Source organism: Oncorhynchus masou, chromosome 18 (genome assembly GCF_036934945.1).
Source record: "Oncorhynchus masou masou isolate Uvic2021 chromosome 18, UVic_Omas_1.1, whole genome shotgun sequence".
Classification (NCBI taxonomy): Eukaryota; Metazoa; Chordata; class Actinopteri; order Salmoniformes; family Salmonidae; genus Oncorhynchus; species Oncorhynchus masou.
In genome coordinates, this window is record NC_088229.1 from 44,350,286 (window position 1) to 44,376,754 (window position 26,469).

At 42.7% G+C, this 26,469-nt stretch overlaps 1 protein-coding gene across 2 annotated transcripts in view; it reads left to right on the forward strand.

Moving 5' to 3' along the window:
* The first annotated feature begins 244 nt into the window (after positions 1–244).
* The window catches only part of LOC135504678 (metabotropic glutamate receptor 7-like), a 137,838-nt gene continuing 111,613 nt past the window's right edge, over positions 245–26,469 (forward strand). For both annotated transcript variants that reach the window (XM_064923454.1, XM_064923455.1), the window contains exon 1: positions 245–1,770. In XM_064923454.1, the coding sequence (XP_064779526.1) occupies positions 1,261–1,770 (510 nt within the window). In that variant the 5' untranslated portion in view covers positions 245–1,260. The remainder of the gene's footprint in view (positions 1,771–26,469) is intronic.

Below are 26,469 nucleotides of genomic sequence, written 5' to 3' on the forward strand. Positions count from 1 at the left end.
AGTTGAAGAAGTAGGCAGTATTCTCAACACAGGTGGACTGTATTGTACTCGTGAAACGTCTACATAATCAGCACTGTCAAATTATATTTTTTTTTATCCCACATGAGCTGACTATTATGGTAGCCATTTCTGATATTTGTTTCCACAAATGTATAATTAGGTGGGTGAGTGCGAGAGAGAGATTTGGGATTTCAACGGACCCCCAGACGACTGCGTGAGGCAAAAGGCTCAGTGCGCGCCGACGTCGATAATGTGAAGGCAGGAATGGATTAAACTTGTGGTCTACAATGTTTTGCCTTGACTGAGTAATGTAGCCTAAAGACGACGCACTGACAGAGGATTTAAACACTTGCCCAAACCTCCTAAAGAGGACTTTCTACAGGTAGAATATTTGGAACCCATTTTGAAGTAGGTTAATTCACCTCGGGGTTTTTCAAGCAGATTGAATGACGCCTCTCAATGATAGCGGGTGAAAACTAATCGCGGGTGGTGAGTGTTCATTAATTTGTTTTAGGAATATACGTTTTTTTGCGGAGTAGAAGACGATAAAGAAAGAAGGATCGCGTGTTTGCGTTTTTGTTCACTTCTATATGTCGATCTAACGATCGTAGTTTTATTCGTGGAGATTTTTAGTGATGTTATAGACTCCTGGTCGACCGAGACGCAGCACGCAGATCATAGCGGAAACGCCAGATCCGTCACTGCGCTCATGTGAAGTTGGCCTCGGCAAAAAGAATGTCACCCAGTTCTGCTGGACCTAAGATCAAATAGCATTTTTTTAAAGGCTGTTCGATCTTGTCGATCTATTAGTTCTGTGAAATACATTTTACCGTATGCCTTTTCCTCAGATTGTTATGATCAGACCCCTTTTACTTTTAATGTGATAGGTGTTGCTTTGGTTAGCCTACGGTAATAAATAGTTTTGTGACAGTGGAACCCTTGAGTAAAGTCTATATTATTGATGTTTTCTCAGACATATGATGTCAATTGCCTCGTTAACCTGAGCAATTTTGAATCCTCGTCAAAGGGTGTTTTTCGATTCAACAAGCTACGCCAAGCGCTCCTGGCAGTCAAGTGATGGGCGCAGTTTGCCTTAGTTGGAACCGAAGGCGTCTCGATTTTTTTTCATCCAGTTTGTTTAATCTCCTCCTTGGTAATAGGAATTGGCTCGTATTAACTCACTTTACTGCCATTTAGGTAGTAATATAGGCGGATTGCAGCCTCCCCTTTCGCTAGAACTAACTCAACCGTCGGAGCATCATGGCTCGTTACGCTCTCGGAACAAAGCAACACCCTCGCTTTCTATGGCGAGTGTTTTGGTTGACGAGAACGTTGGTGGATTTTGCGCTGTCGCAAGAGGTTTACGCACCCCATTCTATCCGGATTGAGGGACATTTGACCCTCGGTGGCCTCTTCCCTGTGCACACCAGAGGGACCGAAAGCACGCCTTGTGGAGATATCAAAAAGGAGAACGGGATCCATCGGCTGGAGGCCATGCTGTATGCTCTGGATCAAATTAACCTCGACGATCAACTTTTACCCAACATCACCCTAGGCGCCCGGGTGCTAGACACTTGTTCGAGGGATACATATGCGCTTGAACAATCATTAAATTTCGTTCAGGCATTGATACAGAAGGACACTTCAGATGTGAGGTGCACCAATGGAGAACCGCCCGTGTTCGTCAAGCCCGAGAAAGTGGTTGGAGTCGTTGGAGCCTCGGCAAGTTCCGTATCGATTATGGTCGCCAACATTTTGCGCCTCTTTCAGGTGAGTTCACCTCTGGGCCTATCTGTGGATTAAATGTAGTTTTAAGTTTAGCTTAATGTGTTTGAAACAACATGTGCAAACTAGTCCTATTTTATTATGTTATTTGTCTAGCCTACTTTTATTTGACAATCTATAGCCTACTTGTTGCATTACGTTATATTTTGATCCCCTATTTTCTCTAAAAGAAAAGAACGAGAGAGTCCTGCCTCTACAAATCCAACCAAATCCTTGGTCTACATACTTCTCAAGTGCTCTCTTATTTACATTGAGGAGAATAAGAAAAGGCTGAGAGTTTGAGTGGTGGTGCTGAAAGAAAAGCCCCCGCTTCCCGGCTGCCTCCCTATCCCTCCCTCTCCCCCAGTCTGCCTTTCCATTTCTCCATGGTGGGTTAAATGCTATGTGAAGGGGATTCGACACACTCACACCCATGCACTAGTAAAAACAACACTATTGTAATTGAATGAAGGCTATACAGGTATCACCATCAGTTGTTAAGTTATTTTAGGCATTTTTGACAACTGTTGTGGTTCTAACATTGTTGCACAGGATAGCTATTTGATGTTAAAATGTATTCAATTTCTTGAGCGAAAATGAGGTCTCCCCAAGCTGTCTTTTTTTAAGTAGCTTAACGGTTATTTTGTGCCCCGTGATTATGTTGACTTGGCTAATTCCAGAATCTGTAATGTTTTAGTTTATAATGAGACACAGTGACCTCAGAATGTTTAAGTACTCCCTGTTTTCTTCACACAGGCCTACATACCTGTCCTTTAGCCTTGTTGAGAGTCAGAAGAGCACAGACATACAGTCTGCCCACGGTTAGTACTGAAGTGGAATGAGGCACCTAGCAGAGCTCCAATACAGCAAATTAATTATTAAAAACACACATTTAGAGCAAAATATGCAATTACTTGAAAGTGTGCATTAATTTGCCACTGTACAAGCTAACATCTAAGCAAGTTCTCTTGTCTGAAGATATAAGATGTGCTGTTCAGAAGGCCAAGAACTTGAGAGTTAGTGTTTGCGGTAGTGTCTTGTGGTAACAGATTGTGACTTACAGTCAACGCCATAATTGTGTTTTCCCAGATCAATTAAACCAAGCACAGCACAGGACTAAGTAGCTGTTTAAAAGAGGCTGAAGCCATCAAGGTACTTGACATCCTTTCAGGTGCTTTATGGAAGACACAGACACACACTATTACCCTCTCTCTCTTAATTCCAATCTTTACCAGACCAATCCAGTCATGCTGGTCTCAAGTGTCTTTCCTAAATGCAAGTGATTAGGTCTAAAATATGTTCCTTGAGTATAGCATTAGAACTTGTCCACATCATAGAAAAGTTATGGGGGTGTCAGGGGACTTGGAGATCATATAAGATTCCTTGGGGGGGAGGAGGAAGGATACTAAGCCTCTAATCCTGTCGTCTCCAGGTGCTCCAGTGTCTGTCTGTGTGTCAGGCTGCAGCAGTAGCGTAGGTGGGGTGTTTGCAGTGGCACCGAAGCGTCGGCGTAGTAATCAGGCTCGGGGAATCAGTGGGTTGACAGGCGCTGTCACAAAGCTCCTTCCTGCATTTGCTCAGGCAGTCACTCTGCATTTATGTTAATTTCCACCACTGCTCTCGCTGCTGTCGTATAGCTGTCACTGGCTATGTTGATCCACACAGTCAAACTCTACACAAATCCCGGGGAGGATACAGTAGATTTGATTAAAAGTCTCGATTTTCAACAGATTTCAATATTGAGACAATATGGTCTCCTTTAAGTTTTTTGCTCTTTCTCTCCCTCTCATGTTCTAGTCATGATGATCATATTGATAGTAAACATTGATCAAGAGGAATTGGCTATGAGTCCCAGTGGTAATCAATATAATCTGGGAATGACAGCTCCCTGCCCATTTACTCTCATCATTCTCACTGCAACTGATTCATGTGTGATCGCAATTAAAGTTTCACAGATTGTTTTCAACTCCAATCCATCAAGTTGAGAATACATTTTCTCGAAAAGCAGAATGAAACACCTGTTCAAGCCTGACTGAAAAAGCAAGTGCAATTTCTCCTTTTAAAATTGGGAGAAAAAGCCCTCTACTTCATAAATTACTTCTTGTTCTATCAGACAAGCTGTGCCTGATGTCATTTTCTGTACATTGTCAGTGATAAAGAATATGAAGTACTAGTTGTGCAATGTAAACTAAGTAAACAATACTTACCAACAAAGTCAAATACTCATATAAATATATTCATATAAAAGTACAATTATTTATTTAGATGAAGGTTAAAATATTTGGATGTGTCTGTCAACCATGATCGTTGTCATAATCTCTTCAAATCCAGTCAGTGCACAATCCCATAAATCATGGAATGTGGTGGAATATTCTCTTTGTCTGCAGTGAAACTGTATGGACAGAGTCCCAGGGGGGTTGATCATCTTCGTGGAGCAGTGGATCAGTGTTGTGATCCTTCAGTGAGGATTTCAGTGAAAGTCACCATATAACCCAGCCATTGTGTTAATCTCCCCCCCTGTGATAAATGGAACATCCGGGAAGTTAAATACAGATTAGTTTTTACTGCCAGACACTAAATATCGCTGTTGTCTATTTAAGGTGTGAGTGGCCGCTGAACTGTTAATGCTGGGAAATTGACGAGGGATAGATTTTTTCTGAGGACACAGGATAGTTGATCAATGCTGTTGCCATGGTGAGGCCGATTTGCTCTGAAGATGTTTTTATTTTCCTGTTCTTTCACAGAGCCCCGGAAATGAGAAACAACAATTCCACCAAAATACAAAAAATAAAAATAATTGAATAAAACTTTTGAATTATGACGCGATTTTCAAACAAAGGACTTGTTATTCTCAACCTTTGAGAGATGATCTTAATTGTTTTTCATCGCTCTCTGTTTTCAAGACATTCTCCCACGCTATGAGAAAAGCCTCTGCCTCAGGCCAAAATCCATAGTGTCAGTGTCCATTTGCAACTCTTGGCCCGTGGAATGCAGGTGAACTAGTTTTTTTTTCATCCGGCTGACATTTTATATCAGAGGGCAGCCTGCTATTTTCTTCCTCTCTTTCCCAAAGAGCGAGGCGTTACTTGTTTTGAATGCAGGTGAAATCTTTCTTGTCCTTCTGTCAGGGGACTGGGCCCCTGCGGACTAGCTGTCTAGGTGAAGCATTTGACGTCCTCTCATAGCCTGACAGGCTAGGTACTGTTTTTATCTCTCGCCCTTTCCCAAAGAATAATCAATACAATCGAGGCGAGGTAGATTGAAGCCTGACAGACTGATCTATTCAGCTGACAGCCGGAAGCTCTGACAGACATGTATGCGAGATGGGTTGCGTAACTGGCACACAAAGCTGTCACCAAATTCCTTAGGTTAAATGTGTCTGCTTGTTCAAACACAGCATGCCATTTGCACATTCAGGTTTGTGACAGCACAGGTCAATTAGTCCCATCTAGGGCACCTTTATTTATGCCTCCAGCGAGTACATGTCAACTGTCAAGCATATGGTCAGACAAACAACCCTATATATATATATATATATGTCACACACACACACAGTTAAAGTAGGACGTTTACATACACTTAGGTTGGAGTCATTAAAACTCATTTTTCAACCACTCCACAAATTTCTTGTTAACAAACTATAGTTTTGGCAAGTCGGCTAGGACATCTACTTTGTGCATGACACAAGTAATTCTTCCAACAATTATTTACAGACAGATTATTTCACTTACAATTCACTGTATCCCAATTCCAGTGGGTCAGAAGTTTACATACACTAAGTTGACTGTGCCTTTAAACAGCTTGGTAAATTCCAGAAAATTATGTTATGCATTTAGAAGCTTCTGAGAGGCTAATTGACATAGTTTGAGTCAATTGGAGGTGTACCTGTGGATGTATTTCAGAGCGGCATAGGCAAGATGCAGTAGATGGTATCGAATACAGTATATACATATGAGATGAGTATGTAAACAAAGTGGCATAGTTTAAAGTGGCTAGTGATATATTTTACATCAATTCCCATCAATTCCCATTATTAGAGTGGCTGGAGTTGAGTCAGTGTGTTGGCAGCAGCCACTCAATGTTAGCGGTGGCTGTTTAACAGTCTGATGGCCTTGAGATAGAAGCTGTTTTTCAGTCTCTCGGTCCCAGCTTTGATGCACCTGTACTGACCTCGCCTTCTGGATGATAGCGGGGTGAACAGGCAGTGGCTCGGTGGTTGTTGTCCTTGATGATCTTTATGGCCTTCCTGTGACATCGAGTGGTGTAGGTGTCCTGGAGGGCAGGTAGTTTGCCCCCGGTGATGCGTTGTGCAGACCTCACTACCCTCTGGAGAGCCTTACGGTTGTGGGCGGAGCAGTTGCCGTACCAGGCAGTGATACAGCCCGACAGGATGCTCTCGATTGTGCATCTGTAGAAGTTTGAGTGCTTTTGGTGACAAGCCGAATTTCTTCAGCCTCCTTAGGTTGAAGAGGCTCTGCTGCGCCTTCTTTACAATGCTGTCTGTGTGGGTGGACCAAATCAGTTTGTCTGTGATGTGTACGCCGAGGAACTTTAAAACTTACTACCCTCTCCACTACTGTTCCATTGATGTGGATAGGGGGGTGTTCCCTCTGCTGTTTCCTGAAGTCCACAATCATCTCCTTTATTTTGTTGAGTGTGAGATTATTTTCCTGACACCACACTCCGAGGGCCCTCACCTCCTCCCTGTAGGCCGTCTCGTCGTTGTTGGTAATCAAGCCTACCACTGTTGTGTCGTCCGCAAACTTGATGATTGAGTTGGAGGCGTGCGTGGCCACGCAGTCGTGGGTGAACAGGGAGTACAGGAGAGGGCTCAGAAAGCACCCTTGCGGGGCCCCAGTGTTGAGGATCAGCTGGGTGGAGATGTTGTTACCTACCCTCACCACCTGGGGGCGGCCCGTCAGGAAGTCCAGTACCCAGTTGCACAGGGCGGGGTCGAGACCCAGGGTCTCAAGCTTGATGACGAGTTTGGAGGGTACTATGGTGTTAAATGCTGAACTGTAGTCGATGAACAGCATTCTCGCATAGGTATTCCTCTTGTCCAGATGGGTTAGGGCAATGTGCAGTGTGGTTGAGATTGCATCGTCTGTGGACCTATTTGGGCGGTTTGCAAATTGGAGTGGGTCTAGGATGTCAGGTAGGGTGGAGGTGATATGGTCCTTGACTAGTCTCTCAAAGCACTTCATGGTGACGGAAGTGAGTGCTACGGGGCGGTAGTCGTTTAGCTCAGTTACCTTAGCTTTCTTGGGAACAGGAACAATGGTGGCCCTCTTGAAGCATGAGGGAACAGCAGACTGGGATAGGGATTGATTGAATATGTCCGTAAACACACCAGCCAGCTGGTCTGCGCATGCTCTGAGGGCGCGGCTGGGGATGCCGTCTGGACCTGCAGCCTTGCGAGGGTTAACACGTTTAAATGTTTTACTCACCTCGGCTGCAGTGAAGGAGAGTCCGCATGTTTTGGTTGCGGGCCGTGTCAGTGGCACTGTATTGTCATCAAAGCGGGCAAAAAGCTATTTAGTCTGCATGGGAGCAAGGCATCCTGGTCCGTGACTGGGCTGGTTTTCTTTTTGTAATACGTGATTGACTGTAGACCCTGCCACATACCTCTTGTGTCTGAGCCGTTGAATTGCGTTTCTACTTTGTGAAGAGGTGAATGTACCTTGGTGCGAAAAGTGCAACTCAATCCCAGAACAACAGCAAAGGACCTTGTGAAGATGCTGGAGGAAACAGGTACAAAAGTATCTATATCCACAGTAAAATGAGTCCTATATCAACATAACCTGAAAGGCCACACAGCTCGGAAAAAGCCACAGTTCTAAAACCACTATAAAACAGCCAGACTACGGTTTGCAACTGCACATGGGGACAAAGATCATACTTTTTGGAGAAATGTCCTCTCGTCTGATGAAACAAAAATAGAACGGTTTGGCCATAATGACCATCGTTATGTGAAGAGGAAAATGGGGGAGGCTTGCAAGTCGAAGAACCCCATCCCATCCACGAAGCACAGAGGTGGCAGCATCATGTTTTGGGGGTGCTTTGCAGCAGGAGGGACTAGTGCACTTCACAAAATAGATAGCATGATGAGGAGGAAAAATGTGTGGATATATTGAAGCAACATCTCAAGACATCAGTCAGGAAGTTCAAGCTTGGTCGCAAATGGGTCTTCCAAATGGACCATAACCCCAAGCGTACTTTCAAAGTTGTGGAAAAATAGCTTAAGGACAACAAAGTCAAGGTATTGGAGTGGCCATCACAAAGCCCTGACCTCATTCCTATAGAAAGTTTGTGGGCAGAACTGAAAAAGTGTGTGTGAGCAAAGAGGCCTATAAACCTGACTCAGTTACACCAGCTCTGTCAGGAGGAATGGGCCAAAATTCACCCAACTTATTGTGGGAAGCTTGTGGAAGGCTACCAGAAATGTTTGACCCAAGTTAAACAATTTAAAGGCAATGCTACCAAATGCTAATTGAGTGTATGTAAACCTCTGACCCACTGGACATGTGATGAAAGAAATAAAAGCTGAAATAAAGCATTCTCTCTATTATGACATTTTACTTTCTTAAAATAAAGTGGTGATCCTTTTACATGAATTAAATGTGAGGAATTGTGAAGAAATACGTTTAAATGTATTTGGCTAAGGTGGCGGTAAACATCCGACTTCAACTGTTTATATACACTGCTCCAAAAAATAAAGGGAACACTAAAATAACACATCCTAGATCTGAATGAATTAAATATTATTATGAAATACTTTTTTCTTTACATAGTTGAATGTGCTGGCAACAAAATCACACAAATTATCAACGGAAATCAAATTTATCAACCCATGAAGGTCTGGATTTGGAGTCACACTCATAAAGTGGAAAACCACACTACAGGCTGGTCCAACTTTGATGTAATGTCCTTAAAACAAGTCAAAATGAAGCTCAGTAGTGTGTGTGGCCTCCACGTGCCTGTATGACCTCTCTATAATGCCTGGGCATGCTCCTGATGAGGTGGCAGATGGTCTCCTGAGGGATCTCCTCCCAGACCTGGACTAAAGCATCCGCCAACTCCTGGACAGTCTGTGGTGCAACGTGGCGTTGGTAGATGGAGCGAGACATGATGTCCCAGATGTGCTCAATTGGATTCAGGTCTGGGGAACGGGTGGGCCAGTCCATATCATCAATGCTTTCCTTTTGCAGGAACTGCTGACACACTCCAGCCACATGAGGTCTAGTATTGTCTTGCATGAGGAGGAACCCAGGGCCAACCGCACCAGCCCATGGTCTCACAAGGGGTCTGAGGATCTCATCTCGGTACCTAATGGCAGTCAAGCTACCTCTGGCGAGCACATGGAGGGCTGTGCGGCCCCCCCAAAGAAATGCCACCCCACACCATGACTGACCCACCTCCAAACCGGTCATGCTGGAGGATGTTGCAGGCAGCAGAACATTCTCCACGGCGTCTCCAGACTCTGTCACGTGCTCAGTGTGAACCTACTTTCATCTGTGAAGAGCACAGGGCGCCAGTAGCGAATTTGCCAATCTTGGTGTTCTCTGGCAAATGCCAAACGTCCTGCACGGTGTTGGGCTGTAAGCACAACCCCCACCTGTGGATGTCGGGCCCTCATACCACCCTCATGGAGTCTGTTTCTGACCGTTTGAGCAGACACATGCACATTTGCGGCCTGCTGGAGGTCATTTTGCAGGGCTCTGGCAGTGCTTCTCCTGCTCCTCCTTGCACAAAGGCGGAGGTAACGGTCCTGCTGCTGGGTTGTTGCCCTCCTACGGCCTCCTCCACGTCTCCTGATGTACTGGCCTGACTCTTGGTAGCGCCTCCATGCTCTGGACACTACGCTGACAGACACAGCAAACCTTTTTGCCACAGCTCGCATTGATGTGCCATCCTGGATGAGCTGCACTACCTGAGCCACTTGTGTGGGTTGTAGACTCCGTCTCATGCTACCACTAGAGTGAAAGCACCGCCAGCATTCAAAAGTGACCAAAACATCAGCCAGGAAGCATAGGAACTGAGAAGTGGTCTGTGTCTTGATAATTGCCTATAATTTTCACCTGTTTTCTATTCCATTTGCACAACAGCACGTGACATTTATTGTCAATCAGTGTTGCTTCCTAAGTGGACAGTTTGATTTCACAGAAGTGTGATTGACTTGGAGTTACATTGACCTGGAGTTAAGTGTTCCCTTCATTTTTTTGAGCAGTGTATATACAGTTGAAGTCGGAAATTTACCTCCACCTTAGCCAAATACATTTAATCTCAGTTTTTCACAATTCCTGACATTTAATCCTAGTGTAAATTCACCATTTTAGGTCCGTTAGGATCACCACTTTATTTTAAGAATGTGAAATGCCAGAATAATGGTAGAGAGTGATTTATTTCAGCTTTATTTCTTTCATTTCACTCTGAGTGAGTTTCTTTCTCCCAGATGCAGGAAAACGCTGATTAGTATGATAATTTATTCAGACTCACAGGAGCAGTTATTATGCTGTAAATGGAGCCCTATTAGTGTACAAAAAGGTGAAGAGTGATTGGCATGATTAAGAAAAAAGGCCATTGAGGGGCCAAGCCTGTTCGAGCCCCAGCTTTGTAAACAAACCCTGTTTTATACTCATGCTCAGCCCATCGGACATTTATGCACCAGAGGAGGCTGCTGGGAGGAGATATAGGAGGACGGGCTCATTTTAATGGCTGGAATGTGATACATGGAATGGTACCAAACACATATAAACAAAGTGTTTCACTCTGTTCCATTGATTCGATTCAGTCATTACAATGAGCCCATCCTCCTATAGATCGTCACACCAGCCTCCTTGTGTATGCACATACAGTGCCTTGCAAAAGTATTCACCTTTTTGGCGTTTTTCCTATTTTATTGCATTACAAATTCATTTAAATAGATTTTTATTTGGATTTCATGTAATGGAAATACACAAATGACTCCATATTGGTGAAGTGAAATGAATAAAAATTTTAAAAAATGGGAAAAGTGGTGCGTGCTTATGTATGTATTCACTCCCTTTGCTATGAAGCCCCTAAATAAGATCTGGTGCAACCAATTACCTTAAATCACATAATTAGTTTGATTGCACAAAGGTGGACTTTATTTAAGTGTCACATGATCTGTTGTCACCAGATCTCAGTATATGTACACCTGTTCTGAAAGGCCCCAGAGTCTACAACACCACTAAACAAGGGGCACCACCAAGCAAGCGGCACTATGAAGACCAATGAGCTCTCCAAACAGGTCAGGGACAAAGTTGAGAAGTACAGATCAGCTCTGGGTTATGAAAAAATATCCAAAACGTTGAACATTCCACGGAGCACCATTTAAAAAAAATCAATTATCTAAAAAAACAAGAATAGGGCACCACAACAATCGTTCCAAGAGATGGCCGCCCACCAAAACTCATGGACCAGGCAAGGAGGGCATTAATCAGAGGCACCAAAGAGACCAAAGATAACCCTGAAGGAGCTGCAAAGCTCCACAGTGGAGATTGGAGTATCTATCCATAAGACCAATTTAAGCCATACACTCCACAGAGCTGGGCTTTACGGAAGAGTGTCCAGAAAAAAAGCCATTGCTTAAAGAAAATAGTAAGCAAACACTTTTGGTGTTTGCCAAAAGGCATGTGGGAGACTCCCAAACATATGGAAGAAGGTACTCTGGCTAGATGAGAATAAAATGTTGCTTTTTGGCCATCAAGGAAAAGCTATGTCTGGCGCAAACCCAACACCTCTCATCACCTCGAACACCATCCCCACAGTGAAGCATGCTGGTGGCAGCATCATGCTGCGGGGATGTTTTCTATCGGGAGGGACTAAGAAACTGGTCAGAATTGAAGGAATGATGGATGGCGCTAAATACAGGGAAATTCTTGATGGAAACCTGTTTGTCTTCCCAGAGACTGGGATGAAGGTTCACTTTCCAGCAGGTCAATGACCCTGAGCATACTGCTAAAGTGACACTCTAGTGGTTTAAGAGGAAACATTTAATTTCTTGGAATGGCCTAGTCAAAGCCCAGACCTCAATCCAATTCAGAATCTGTGGTATAACTTAAAGATTGCTGTACACCTGTCACGCCCTGACCATGGAGATCCTTTATTCTCTATTTTGGTTAGGTCGGGGTGTGACTAGGGTGGGCATTCTAGGTTCTTTATTTCTAGGTTGGCTTGGTATGGTTCCCAATCAGATGCAGCTGTCTATCGTTGTCTCTGATTGGGTATCATATTTAGGTAGCCTTTTCCCACCTGTTGTTTGTGGGATCTTGTTTATGTATTGTTGCTTGTGAGCCCTACTAGGCTGTACGTTAGTTTCATTCTTCTGTATTGTTTCGGTGAGTTTCATAAATTTAAACGTGGAACTCTACGCACGTTGCGCCTTTGTCCGTTTATTCTACAGATGACCGTGACAGCACCAGCAGAACCCATCCAACTTGAAGGAGTTGGAGCAGTTTTACCTTGAAGAATGGGCAAAAATCCCAGTGACTCGATGTGCCAGGCTTATAGAGACATACTCCAAGAGACTTGCAGCTGTAATTGCTGCAAAAGGTGGCTCTGCAAAGTATTGACTTTGGGGGGGGGGTCAATAGTTATGCACGCTCAAGTTTTCATTTTTTTGTGTCTTATTTCTTGTTTCAGAATAAAAATTATTCTGCATCTTCAAAGTGGTAGGCATGTTGTGTAAATCAAATGATACAACCCCCCCCCCCCAAAAAAAATTATATAAAACCAGCTGTCATGCTGGCTTACATGGGGGTTCCTGAGGTCAGAGATGTCATGTCAGGGAGAGATTGGAAATCTTTGTTTGCCCATTAGTTGGTCCTGGATATGGATGGGGGATGGGGGAAATTGACTCTTATTCACCTTACATCAGAATGTATGTGGAGTCATGTATGTTACATGTATAGTTCCACCCGAATACCGGTACACATCATGTACGTCCACACATAAAGACATCTCCAGCTGATCCTATAAACATTTTCATTGCATCCCTCAGGCATGGCTTAACTACATTTCCCCCATGTTTCTCTGTATAACACGACATCTCAGACTTCAACAACCTCAAATACCTCGTTCCTCGCCCAGCCCCTAGGAACCAATCCAAGGTAATAAGGAGAGAATGAAATGGTCTTTTCCAGGCTGCAGAGAGTGGAGGGCAGGCCAGTGTTGAATCTTCCAGCCAGCCAGCCAGGAATTACAACCCAGCCTCTCTCAACTCTGGAGAGAACAGGGGACCTACTTAACTGCTTAAATCCCCTCACTTTGGGGGGGAAAAAGTGCTTTGACCCCAAAATGTATTGTCAGGTTGACTGTAAAATGTGACTGAGGATGGAGTTCAAGTTCTGTACAGTTGATCTGGCCAGTAGAATGAGTTATAGTAGGGAACCCCATTACATCCAATCCATCCAATTTACGGGGATGAGTGGAGAGAGGGATGGGGTGGGCGCTGTTGTTTTGGGAGGAGAAGTGCTGTGTCTTGGGAGCACATTTGTTCCTTGAGTAAGGATGCCCCTGACACTTGTCATTTGGGTGCCGGCCTTCACTAAAAATATTAATATGGGGTTTATTTTTAGTTTTTAGGTAGATGATCTTCGATCGATGCAGAATGTAAGGGTTGAAACAGTTAACCTGACCTATAATATGACTACTGGGTTCTCAGTGAACAAAATAGTATATGAATAGTATATCATATTTGGCCTTGGGTATCCAGATTTACTAGAAAGTTTTTTTTGAACAGAAAAGTCCTAATCCAAATACTACAGTTATACAGCATGTCGTAGCCAAAACTTATATGTATTTATTCTATCTATTTTTCCTTCTCCTTCTGCTGTAGTTGAAATACCAAACACATGTACATGACCTTAAAGCTAATCTCTTATTCAATACATACAATATGAGGCAAATCACTTTCAAATCACCTCCAATGCTGATAGCATTACTGATGCCTCTTCCCTTCCTCCCCTCTTCCTACTCTTCCTTCATACATGGTGCTTCAGAAGTCCTATTCCACAAAGCCTAATCCTGTGGAACTGCTTGTCAGGGAAAATTCTCTCTCAACGCATGAAAGATGTTGCAATTTAAGAAATGCAGAGGAGCCCAAAGAAACTCCTCCCAACCCCAATCTCCACCGACACTCACCCCTTCGCCTCAACTAACCTCCTCCCACCCCCTATTTTACACACACACACACACACACACACACACACACACACACACACACACACACACACACACACACACACACACACACACACACACACACACACACACACACACACACACACACACACACACAGTCACATTCCACAAGATACTTTTTGTAGTCTGATGGCAGCCTAACTAAGTGGAAAGTGCACTGCTCACAAGGCCTGCCTAGTGTCCCCAGAGGTTGGGGGCACTGCACTGGGCCGGCCTTGTTATGTTGAGACTGCTGGATGTCTCTGTGAGGAGACTAATGCGGACAGGCATGCACACTGAAGACTGACTGACAGGAGATGTGAAGATAGCTAACGTACCACGACCTGAGCTCTGCATCACTGAAAGAAAAGCCTAGCAGACTGCTAAAAGCGTCTTGCGGACAAAGTGTGTGTGTGTATGTACTGCACACGTGTGTGTTAGGGAGATGGCAGGGACCCGTGGTGTGTACCCTCTCACATTATACACAATAAGCCTTCATTAGGATTCATTGGTTGTCCTTCAGTTATCTTATTACAGAAAGCCTTACGGCCATCTAAATATGGTTAGTCAATGGATAGTCATAAATCGACACCGCATCAAACAACAGAATGACGGTGTATATTTTAGGAGAGGAAATTATTATAATAGGACCAACTAAGACCACAGGTGCTTAAAGACCTGTTGATTTCATACCTTAAAAAATGTATAAGATTATCGCTTTAGAATTTAATAATCTGAAATTTGCTCTTGGCTATATTTCTCTGGGGATGGTGGTTAGTGAGTGTTCCGTTTTCTCTCCCTTTCTTTCTCTCAGCCTAAGCTTTGCAGTGGTGTGTGTGTGTGTGTGTGTGTGTGTGTGTGTGTGTGTGTGTGTGTGGTCCTCTGAGATTGGAAAGTATGCCAAGGTGCTGCAGCAAAAGCATATACAGTACATGAGCATTTCAATCTAAAAGGACCCATAAGCACCAACGTGAAGTTTCATAGCATGTCAAATTGGTTGTCAAAGCAAAAACTGATTTTTAGATTTTTGTGTGCAAATTTATTCAAAGTAAAAAACAGAAATACCTCATTTACATAGGTATTTAGACCCTTTGCTATGAGACCGAAATTGAGTTCAGGTTTCCATTGATCATCCTTGAGATGTTTCTACAACTTGATTGAACTCCACCTGTGGTAAATTCAATTGATTTGACATGATTTGGAAAGGCACACACATGTTTAAATAAGGTCCCACAGTTGACAGAGAATGTCAGAGCAAAAACCACAAAGTCAAAGGAATTGTCCGTAGAGCTCCAAGACAGGATTGCGTCGAGGCACAGATCTGGGGAAGGGTACCAAAACATTTCTGCAGCATTTAAGGTCCCCAAGAACACAGTGGCCTACATTATTCTTAAATGGAAGAAGATAGGAACCACCAAGACACTTCCTAGAGCTGGCCTCCCTGCCAAACTGAGCAATCGAGGGACAAGGGCCTTGGTCAGGGAGGTGACCAAGAACCCAATGGTCACTCTGACAGGGCTCTAGAGTTCCTCTGTGGAGATGGGAGAACCTTCCAGAAGGACAACTATCTCTGCAGCAATATACCAATCAGGCCTTCATGGTAGAGTGGCAAGACAGAATCCACTCCTCGGTAAAAGGCACATGACAGCCCGTTTGGAGTTTGCCAAGAGGCACCTAAAGGACAATCAGACCATGAGAAACAAGATTCTCTAGTCTGATGAAACTACAATTGAACACTTTTGCCTGAATGCCAAGCGTCACGTCTGGAGGAAGCATAGCACCATCCCTATAATGAAGCATGATGGTGCCCTCGACCAGCACAAAAACATCCTATGGCGGACTGCAATAGCATCGAATAGTCCCCGCTGCATCCTGTAGCTCTAACTCCAAAAAGTTCTGGAACACTGTAAAGTCCATGGAGAACAAGAGCACCTCCTCACAGCTGCCCTCTGCACTGCCGCTAGGTAACACGGTCACCACCGATAAATCCGTGATAATCGAAAACTTCAACAAGCATTTCTCAACGACTGGCCATGCCTTCCTCTTGGCTTCTCCAACCTCGGCCAACCCCCCATCCGCAGCTACTTGCCCACGCCTCCCCAGCTTCTCCTTTACCCAAATCCAGATAGCAGATGTTCTGAAAGAGCTGCAAAACCTGGACCTACACAAATCAGCTGGGCTTGACAATCTGGACCCTAAATGTCTGAATCTGTCCGCCGCCATTGTTGCAATCCCTAGTACCAGCCTTTTCAACCTCTCCTTCGTATCATCTGAGATCTGCAAGGATTGGAAAGCTGCCGCGGTCATCCCCCTCTTCAAACGGGGAGACACCCTGGACCCAAACTGTGACAGACCTATATCCATCATGCCCTGCCTATCTAAGGTCTTCGAAAGCCAAGTCAACAAACAGATCACTGACCATCTCGAATCCCACCGTACCTTCTCCGCTGTGCAATCCGGTTTCCGAGCCGGTCACGGGTGCACCTCAACCACGCTCAATGTGCTAAACGATATCATAACCGGCATCGATAAAAGATAGTACTGTGCAGCCGTCTTCATCGACCTGGCCAAGGCTTTCGACTCTGTCAATCACCATATTCTTATCGGCAGACTCAGTAGCATCGGTTTTTCTAATGACTGCCTTTCCTGGTTCACCAACTACTTTGCAGACAGAGTTCAGTGTGTCAAATCGGAGGGCATGTTGTCCGGTCCTCTGGCAGTCTCTCTGGGGGTACCACAGGGTTCAATTCTCAGGCCGACTCTTTTCTCTGTATATATCAATGATGTTGCTCTTGCTGCAGGCGATTCCCTGATCCAGCACTACGCAGACGACACCATTCTGTATACTTCTGGCCCTTCCTTGGACACTGCGCTATCTCATCTCCAAATGAGCTTCAATGCCATTCAATTCTCCTTCCGTGGCCTCCAACTGATCTTAAACGCTAGTAAAACCAAATGCATGCTTTTCAACCGTTCGCTGCCTGCACCCGCACGCCAGACTAACATCACCACCCTGGATGGTTCCGACCTAGAATATATTTGGACATCTATAAGTACCTAGGTGTCTGGCTGGACTGCAACTCTCCTTCCAGACTCCTATCAAACATCTCCAATCCAAAATCAAATCTAGAGTCGGCTTTCTATTTTGCAACACACGCCGCAAAACTTACCCTAGTAAAACTGACTATCCTACCGATCCTGGACTTCGGCGATATCATCTACAAAATAGATTCCAATACTCATCAAACTGGATGCAGTTTATCACAGTGCCATCTGTTTTGTTACTAAAGCACCTTATACCACCCACCACTGCGACCTGTTTGCTCTAGTCGGCCGGCCCTCGCCACATGTTCGTCGCCAGACCCACTGGCTCCAGGTCATCTACAAGTCTATGCTAGGTAAAGCTCCTCCTTATCTCAGTTCACTGGTCACGATGGCAACACACCTGCTGGAGCGTGTGCTACGGGTGGGTATCTCACTGATCATCCCTAAAGCTAAAACCTCATTTGGCGCCTTTCCTTCCAGTTCTCTGCTGCCGGCGACTGGAACGAATTGCAAAAATCTCTGAAGTTGGAGACTTATCTCCCTCACCAACTTTAACTTCTTGAAACTCCCCATCCCGGATCCGGGATTGTGACTAAAGCCTCAGGCTCATTAGCATAATGCAACGTTAACGATTTCTGAAAATCGCAAATAAAATGAAAATAATGCGTCTGCTCTCAAGCTTAGCCTTTTCTTAACAACACTGTCATCTCAGATTTTCAAAATATGCTTTTGAACCATAGAAATTGACTAATTTGTGTAAGAGTATGCAAAGCTAGCATAGCATTTTGAGTAGCATTTAGCACGCAACATTTTCACAAAAACCAGATAACCAAATAAATAAAATCATTTACCTTTGAAGAGCTTCTGATGTTTTCAATGAGGAGACTCTCAGTTACATACCAAATGCGCAGTTTTTCCTGAAAGCGTCTGTGTGTAGGAGAAATCGTTCCGTTTTCTACATTGCGTCTGGCTACCGAAACGAACCGAAAATTCAGTCACCTACAACGTAAAACTTTTTCCGGATTAACTACATAATATCGACCGAAACATGGCAAACGTTGTTTGGAATCAATCCTCAAGGTGTTTTTTCACATATCTCTTCATTGATATGCAGTTCGTGGAAGCTTGCTTTCCTCTCTGTATCGCATGGAAAAATACTGGCAGGTGACTTTTGCGCACCAATTTCGGCGCAGGACACCGGGCGGACACCTGGTAAATGTGGTCTCTTATGGTCAATCTTCCAATGATCTGCCCACAAATACGTCACAATGCTGCAGACACCTTGGGGAAACGACAGAAAGGGTTGACTCACTCCTCTCGCATTCACAGCCATATAAGGAGACATTGGAACACAGTGCATTCAAAATCTGGGGCATTTCCTGTATGAAATTTCATCTTGGTTTCGCCTGTAGCATTATTTCTGTGGCACTCAGACAATATCTTTGCAGTTTTGGAAACGTCAGTGTTTTCTTTCCAAAGCTGTCAATTATATGCATAGTTGAGCATCCTTTTTGTGACAAAATATCTTGTTTAAAACGGGAACGTTTTTCTATCCAAAAATTAAAAGAGCGCCCCCTATATGAAGAAGTTAAACAAAGGTGAAATAAAATCTGATCATAATTCTATCCTCTCTGATTCCTGCTTACAAGCCAAAGCAGGAAGCACCAGTGACAAAGCCAATAAAAAATTGGTCAGATGAAGCAGATGCTTTATTTTACTGTTTTGCTGCTCTGGAATATGCCCAGGTATTCCTCCGATGCCATTTCATCTGAATGTATCACTCCATCTGTCATTGGCTTCATCAGTTATTCAAACATGAAGGCCCCACAGTGACCGTACCTCCTCATGCCTTTGGCACACAATGAATAGATTTTTTTTTCTACTATGTTATTGACTTGATTATTGTTTACTCTATGTGTAACTCTGTGTTGTTGTCTAACCACACTGCTATGCTTTATAAGACATCCCACAGTGCAAATGAGAACCATCTCAACAGGCAAATCATCAATACAGGACTAAGATCCCGTATCTGGGAGCGTAATCATAGCTCAAGCTCATTAGCATAGGGCTTGCAAATCATTACAGATTCTAAAATCGTAAATGAAATGAAATAAATATATTGCTCAGTGACACAAGCCTACCATATGTTAACAAACTACTGTCATCTCAGATTTTCAAATAACACTTTTCAAACGTAGCTAGCACCAGCTTTGTGTAAGACTGTGTGATCAGCTAGCATAGCATTAAGTCTAGCATTCAACAGGTCAACATTTTCACAAAAACAAGAAAGAGCATTCAGGAATAAAATCATTTACATTAGAGGACTTCAGATGTTTTCAATGAGACTCTCAGTTAGATAGCAAATGTTCCCTTTTCCAAAAAGATGATTTGTGTAGGAGAAATCGCTCCGTTTTGTACTGCAAGCATTCATCACGTTTGGCTAAGAAAACCCCAAAAAGGTCATTACAACGCCAAACTTTTTTCCAAATTAACTCCATGTATCGACCAAACATGGCAAGTGCTTTAGGATCAATCCTCACATCAACACCATTATCCCATGATCAATCCTGAGACCCACTTCCAATTTGCATACCAAATGGAACAGTGCACGATGATGGAGATTGCGCTCCACACTTTTTCCACCTGGACAAAAGTGGACACCTGTATAATGCTATCTCATTGACTACAGCAATCTTCCAATGATATGCCTCAAATCATCACTAAGTTAAGACACCATGGGAAACTAAGACACCTGGCTCATTCCGCCCCCAGATTATAAGGGTGATGAAACACAGCGCATTCATCTGCCATTTCCTGATTCTTTCATCTTGGTTTCGCCCTGTAGCATTATTTCTGTCCACTCAGACAATATCTTTGCAGTTTTGGAAACGTCAGTGTTTTCTTTCCAAAGCTGTCAATTATATGCATAGTTTGCCGAGACCAAGTGGACAAACCTTGATTAAAACAAGACAGCATATCCAAAAATTAGAGACCTGGCCATGTGGTGCCAACACAGGTGAAATCAAATCTGATCATAAGACAATCCTCCTGATTCCTGGCTTACAAGCAAAAGCAGGAAGCACCAGTGACAAAGCCATAAAAATTGGTCAGATGACTACAGTGGAGCAGGTTGAGTTGCTTCAAAGACTGGAATATGTTCCAGGATTCACCAACCTATGCCATGGTACCACATCTGTCATTGGCTTCATCAATCGTGAAACATGACACGACAGTGACCGTACGTCCCACTACAGGAAACTGAAGCCAGTTATTACAGGCAACATCCACACTCTAAAGCCTAGAGCTGCCACTTTCAAGGAGCATGACTGAAACGGTTGCTTATAAGACATCCTTGGTATGCCCTTCACCAACCATCTAACAGGCAAGCCACCAATACAGGACTAAGATCGCATCGTACTTCACCGGCTCTGACGCCTCGGATGTGTCAAGGCTTGCAAATCATTACAGACTACAAAGGTGAAAACAGTCAAAGCTGCTCAGTGAGCACAAGCCTACCATATGAGCTAAACTGTTCATGTCGCTGAGACAAATAACACTGAAACGTGTATGGAGCACCAGTGTTCCGGAAACTTGTGATCATGCTCTCCCAGCTGATGTGAGTAAGGCCTTTTAACAGGTCAAATTCACCCGCAGGGCCAGACTTTACCAGGACGTTACTGCAAGCATGTGCTGACCGATGGCAAGTTTAGTCACGGTTTCAACCTCTACCCTGTCCATAGTCTCCTAATAGTAATCTGTGCCCCTGAACACTTGACTCCTGACTACCGGTAACCACTGTTCACATCTGTAGCCATGAAGTACTTTTAAAGGCTAGTCATGGCTCACATCAACACCATTACCCAGAAACCTGAGACCCACTGCAATTTGCATTTAAACAGATTCACAGATGATGCAATCTCTTTTTACACTGCCCTTTTACCTGGACAAAAGGAACATTCTATGTTTTAACTGCATTGTTGGTTACAGCTCTTATTCACCTGTTGTATTCAGTGCATGTGACTAATACATGTGTATTAATGCATAATACTAATGATTTTTTTGTCAGTGTGTAGAATAATACCAAATAGGCTAAAGAAGGATATTGCATATTTCTACCTTTGTTGACCTTTTTTGACCGCACCCATTTTTGATTTGAGCAAAGTTTTAGGCATATTTGCCACCAGCATTAAGTTTTTTTGCCGATGACACAAGTTTAGATAGACCTGATCAACGACAAGACAGCATATTGGAAATAAGAGGTGAGTTTGACGTCATTTTAAGTTGAAACTCTGGCCATGTGGTGCCAGGACGACAGCCTCTCCCTCCAACGTGATCAAGACAAAGGAGATGATTGTTGGCACAAAAAAGAGGATGCACTTCCCCATTCTCATTGACGGGACTACAGTGGAGCAGGTTGATAAAAACCTTGGTGTCCACATCACCAACAAACTATCATGGTCCAAGCAAAAAGACAGTCGTGAAAATGGCACTTTGGAAACGTATTCCCACTCAGGAAACTGCAAAGATATTTTCTGTCAAAAGGTTCTAAAGCTGAGCTTCAGGCAAAATCCAAGATGAGACATCATCCAGGTAATGAGCAGGATTTTTGAGGCTCTGTTTTCCATTGTCTCCTTATATGGCTGTGAATGCGAGAGGAGTACTTCTGCCAAAGCTTTCTGTCATTTCCCCAAGGTGTCTGCAGCATTGTGATGTATTTGTAGGCATATCATTGGAAGATTGACCATAAGAGACCACATTTACCAGGTGTCTGCCCACTGTGTCCTGCACGGCCAAAAGTCAGGTATTTTTCCGATTCAGGACGAACGCAAGGGTGCAAGTTTAGGTCCAAGAGGTTTCAAACAGCTTCACCCCCTGCCATAAGACTCCTGAATATCTAAAAATTCACCTTGAGACTTGATTCCAAACAACGTTGCCATGTTTCTGTTGATATTATGGAGTCACTATAAAAACTTTGACGTTGTAGGTGACTGAACTTTCCGGTGCCCCGGTGCCAAATGTGATGTACAAACCCCTGTGTATTCTCGCACATTTTACTGCTTTCAGGAAAAACTGTGCATTTTTATGTAACTGATTCTCCTTTGAAAACATCATTGCTCTTCAAAGGTAAATTATTTTATTTATTTGGTTATCTGGTTTTTGTAAAAATGTTTTTTTGTCAGTGTAAATGCTACTCAAAATGCTAAGCTAGTTTAGCATATTTCTACACAAATTAGTCAATTGCTACGGTTCAAAAGCATATTTTGAAAATCTGAGAAAGTTTTAACATAAAGGCCCATGCTTGAGAGCAGGATCAGAATTATTTTCATTTTACCTGAATGACACAATATTTAGAAATCAGAGGTGCTAAAAGTTGGCCCATTTTGCTAACCCACTCTACCTGAGGCTTTATGTCACGATCCTGGATCCGGGATAAACGGGAGATTCAAGAGGTTAATGGGATATCAACCAGATTCCTTTTTCTCTGGCTTCCCTAAGATGTCAACAATCTTTAGACATAGTTTCAGGCTTTTATTTTGAAAAATGAGCGTGAAAGATCACATTGCGTAGGTGGATAGGTGGGGGCTCTGAGTGAGTTTTTGCGCCACAGAGTAAAGCCGCCATTGTTCCTCCCGCTGTTATTGAAAAACCTACACACTCTGTTGATATATTATCGAATATAATATTTTAAAAACTACCTGAGGTAGTTGATTATAAAAAAACGTTTGACATGTTTCTGTGGACATTATGGAGACTATTTGGAATTTCCGTCTGCGTTGTTGTGACCGCTCTTTCCTGTTGATTTCTGAACATAATGCGATAAACAAACGGAGGTATTTTGGGTATAAAAATAATGGAACAAAAGGAACATTTGTTGTGTAACTGGGAGTCTCGTGAGTGAAAACATCCGAAGATCATCAGAGGTAAATGGTTAATTTGATTACTTTTCTGATTTTCGTGACCAAGCTTCCTGATGCCTTGTGTACATAATGCTATGCTAGGCTATCGATAAATTTACACAAATGCTTGGATTTCTTTCGCTATAAAGCATAATTTCAAAGTCTGAAATGACAGGTGGATTAATTAACAAAAGACTAAGCTGTGGTTTGTAATATTGCACTTGTGATTTCATGAATATGAATATTTTCTAGTAATATTATTTGACTGTTGCGCTATGCTATTCAGCGGTTGCTGACAAATGGGTAGCGTCAAGAAGTTAAAACCTCTTGGGGATAGTGAGACGCTATTGTTGGCACTCAATATGTCCCATAAACATCACAATTGTTCATTTTTTTCGATTAATTTCGTCCATGTATACCCAAAATGTCAATTTATAAAGCAGGTTTGATCCGGAAAAAAAACAGCTTTCCAAAACACAATGTCACTACAAAACATTTAAAAAGTTGCCTATAAACTTTGAAATATTTTGCCAAACTACTTTTGTAATACAACTTTAGGTATTTTTAAACGTTAATAATCGATCAAATTGTAGACGGGGGAATCTGTATTCGATAGAGCAAGTAAACAAAACATGCCCCTTTTCCCCTCTTGCGTAACTCTCAACAGTGTAACGTTGTTCCAGGATGTGCCTCTTTGTTTCACCAATGATTAACTTCAACCCAATTCCAAAGACTGGTGACATCCTGTGGAAGTCGTAGAAACTGTAAAATGGTCGCTATCTAATTTCCCTTGGCAAAGTGTCACGGCTTTCGTTGTGGGAAGGAGGAGCGGACCAAAATGCAGCGTAGTTTAGATTCATTTTTTTTAAATACGGAAACTATACACGATAAACTAACAAAATAACAAACCTACGAAAAACGAAAACATCCCTATCTGGTGCAAAACACAGAGACAGGAACAATCACCCACAAACACACAGTGAAGCCCAGGCTACCTACATATGGTTGCCAATCAGAGACAATGACTAACACCTGCCCCTGATTGAGAACCATATCAGGCCAAACACAGAAATAGACGAACAAGACATCCAACATAGAATGCCCACTCATATCACACCCTGACCAATCAGAACATAGAAACATACAAAGTAAACTATGGCCAGGGCATGACACAAAGACAACTGAGGGAATGGTCAGAGGGAAAAATAATTACATTCTGAACAGTTTTTCCTCTGGGTTTTGCCTGCTACATAAGTTATGTTATAGTCACAGACATGATTCTACCAGTTTTAGAAACTTCAGAGTGTTTTCTATCTACAACTACTAATCATATGCATATAATATATTCCTGGCATGAGTAGCAGGAAGTTGAAATTGTGCATGCTATTTATCCAAAAGTCGAAATGCTGCCCCCTATCCTTAAGGTTTTAAGAACAAATTGTTATTTACAATGACAGCCTACTGGGGAACAGTGGGTTGAAAACCTCTTTGGGGTAGGTGGGACGCAACCGTCCCCACTGGCCAACATCCATTGAAATTGCATAGTGCGAATTTCAAAATACAACATTTGTAATATTAAACATTCATTCATGAAAATACAAGTGTTTTACATCTTTTATAACTTCTTGTTAATCCAGCCGCTTTGTCAGATTTCAAAAAGGCTTTACGGCAAAAGCACACCATGCGATTATCAGAGGACAGCATCCCGTGTACAAAAGCATTACATACATTTCCAACCAAGCAGAGGCGTCATGAAAGTCAGAAATAGTGATAAAATAAATCACTTACCTTTGAAGATAGTCCTCTGTTTTGCAATCCAAAGGGTCCCAGCTACATCACAACTGGTCCTTTTGTTTGATAAAGTTATTTTTTATATCCCCAAAAAGTCAGTTTAATTGGCACGCTTGACTCAGTAATCCACCTGTTTCTCTCGTTCAAAATGCATTCAAATAAATCCCAAACGTTACAAATAAACTTCGTCCAAACAAGTCAAACATGTCAGGCCCGCCATTGGTTGAGACACAGCATACTCTTGAATACAGGGTTGGTGTCATTTCAATGATATAAATATAATTCCAAGAATGGACATATCCTTTCAGAGCACTAGTTGGTACACCATTGAAATGTACATTTAATAGACATTTTTACTTCCAATTACTACCACAAAGATGTCAAATGTCAACTTAAATAGGAATGGCTATTCTACTATCTATATTTCTATGATTTGAATAGGTTTCCTATGGCAGATTGACAGTATAGTTTAAAACAAATTATATTCCCAACCAAGTCAACAGTCTCTGTTGTGTGGACCTCCAATTTTCTTTGTGCTACCATTTGAAAGTTGACATTTAGATTTTATTCCCATTTTAGTACATTTATCAGCCAAAACACAACACCCACCCTGTGTATTCAAGAGGATGCTGTCTCAACCGATGGCAGGTACAAAACAAACATCTCAGATTATGTGAAATAGGGTCTAATCTGCAACATATGCGAAAACTATTGAGGTGACATTACTTTTTTTGTGAAGACTGTTATATGAAATCAATTGTCTGTGTAATTATTATTATGTGATTAAACTAATCATGTAACATATTAATTCGCTAAGTAGTTGGGTCACCACGGGAAAATGTTGTTTAAATAGTTAATATTTCCCGAATTGAAATCTCTTCAGATATTTTCATAACTTATTGATTACAGTCACTTGTTAATGTATTATTACCTCATCAGTCATTCTGAACGTCGTAATTTCTTGTAGTGTGCACAAACCCAACTTTATTGATGAATGCACAAATTGGCTCAATTATTTATGTACTAACTAATTAAACAATTACAGAATACACAAATACACATTAACATTAAGCAGTAAATTGTCTCTAGAAGACTAACAAAACAGGACAGTTTGGTTATAACACAGTGGCAATTTCAGAGAGAGCAGGGGGGAGGAAGGGAGACAATGTCACGCGGGACTAGGTGTGTGTGTGCAGGAATCAGACGCAGAGAGAGAGTAACGGAGTAAAGTGCTTTACTATTGCACACCAAACTGATAAACCCAATACAATTCAGGGCGCAGGACACTATACCAGACAACCCAAAACCACAGGGTGTCTAGTATAGAAAATAAAATACACTACGACCTAATATGTACACACGTAACAAAAGACAATCCCGCACAAAACAAGGTTGGGTCAAACTACTACATATAGGGAAGCTAACTAAACCAAAATACACACAGCTTAAACTAATATGACAAAACCAACAGACAAACGAAAAAGGGATCGGTAGCGGCTAGTAGGACGGTGATGACGATCTCCTGAGCACCGCCCGAACATGCAGGGGAGCCAACTTCGGCGGAAGTCGTGACAGACAAAGTGTAACGGCGTTCTTCGTTTGTCAAAAGAGAGTCAGACCGAAATGCAGCGTGTTGGTTACTCATGTTTTTAATGAAGAAAAAACGGAACTATACATGAAATAACTAATAAATACAAAAAAGCAAAACGGAACGTGAAACCTAATTACAGCCTATCTGGTGAAACTACACAGAGACAGGAACAATCAC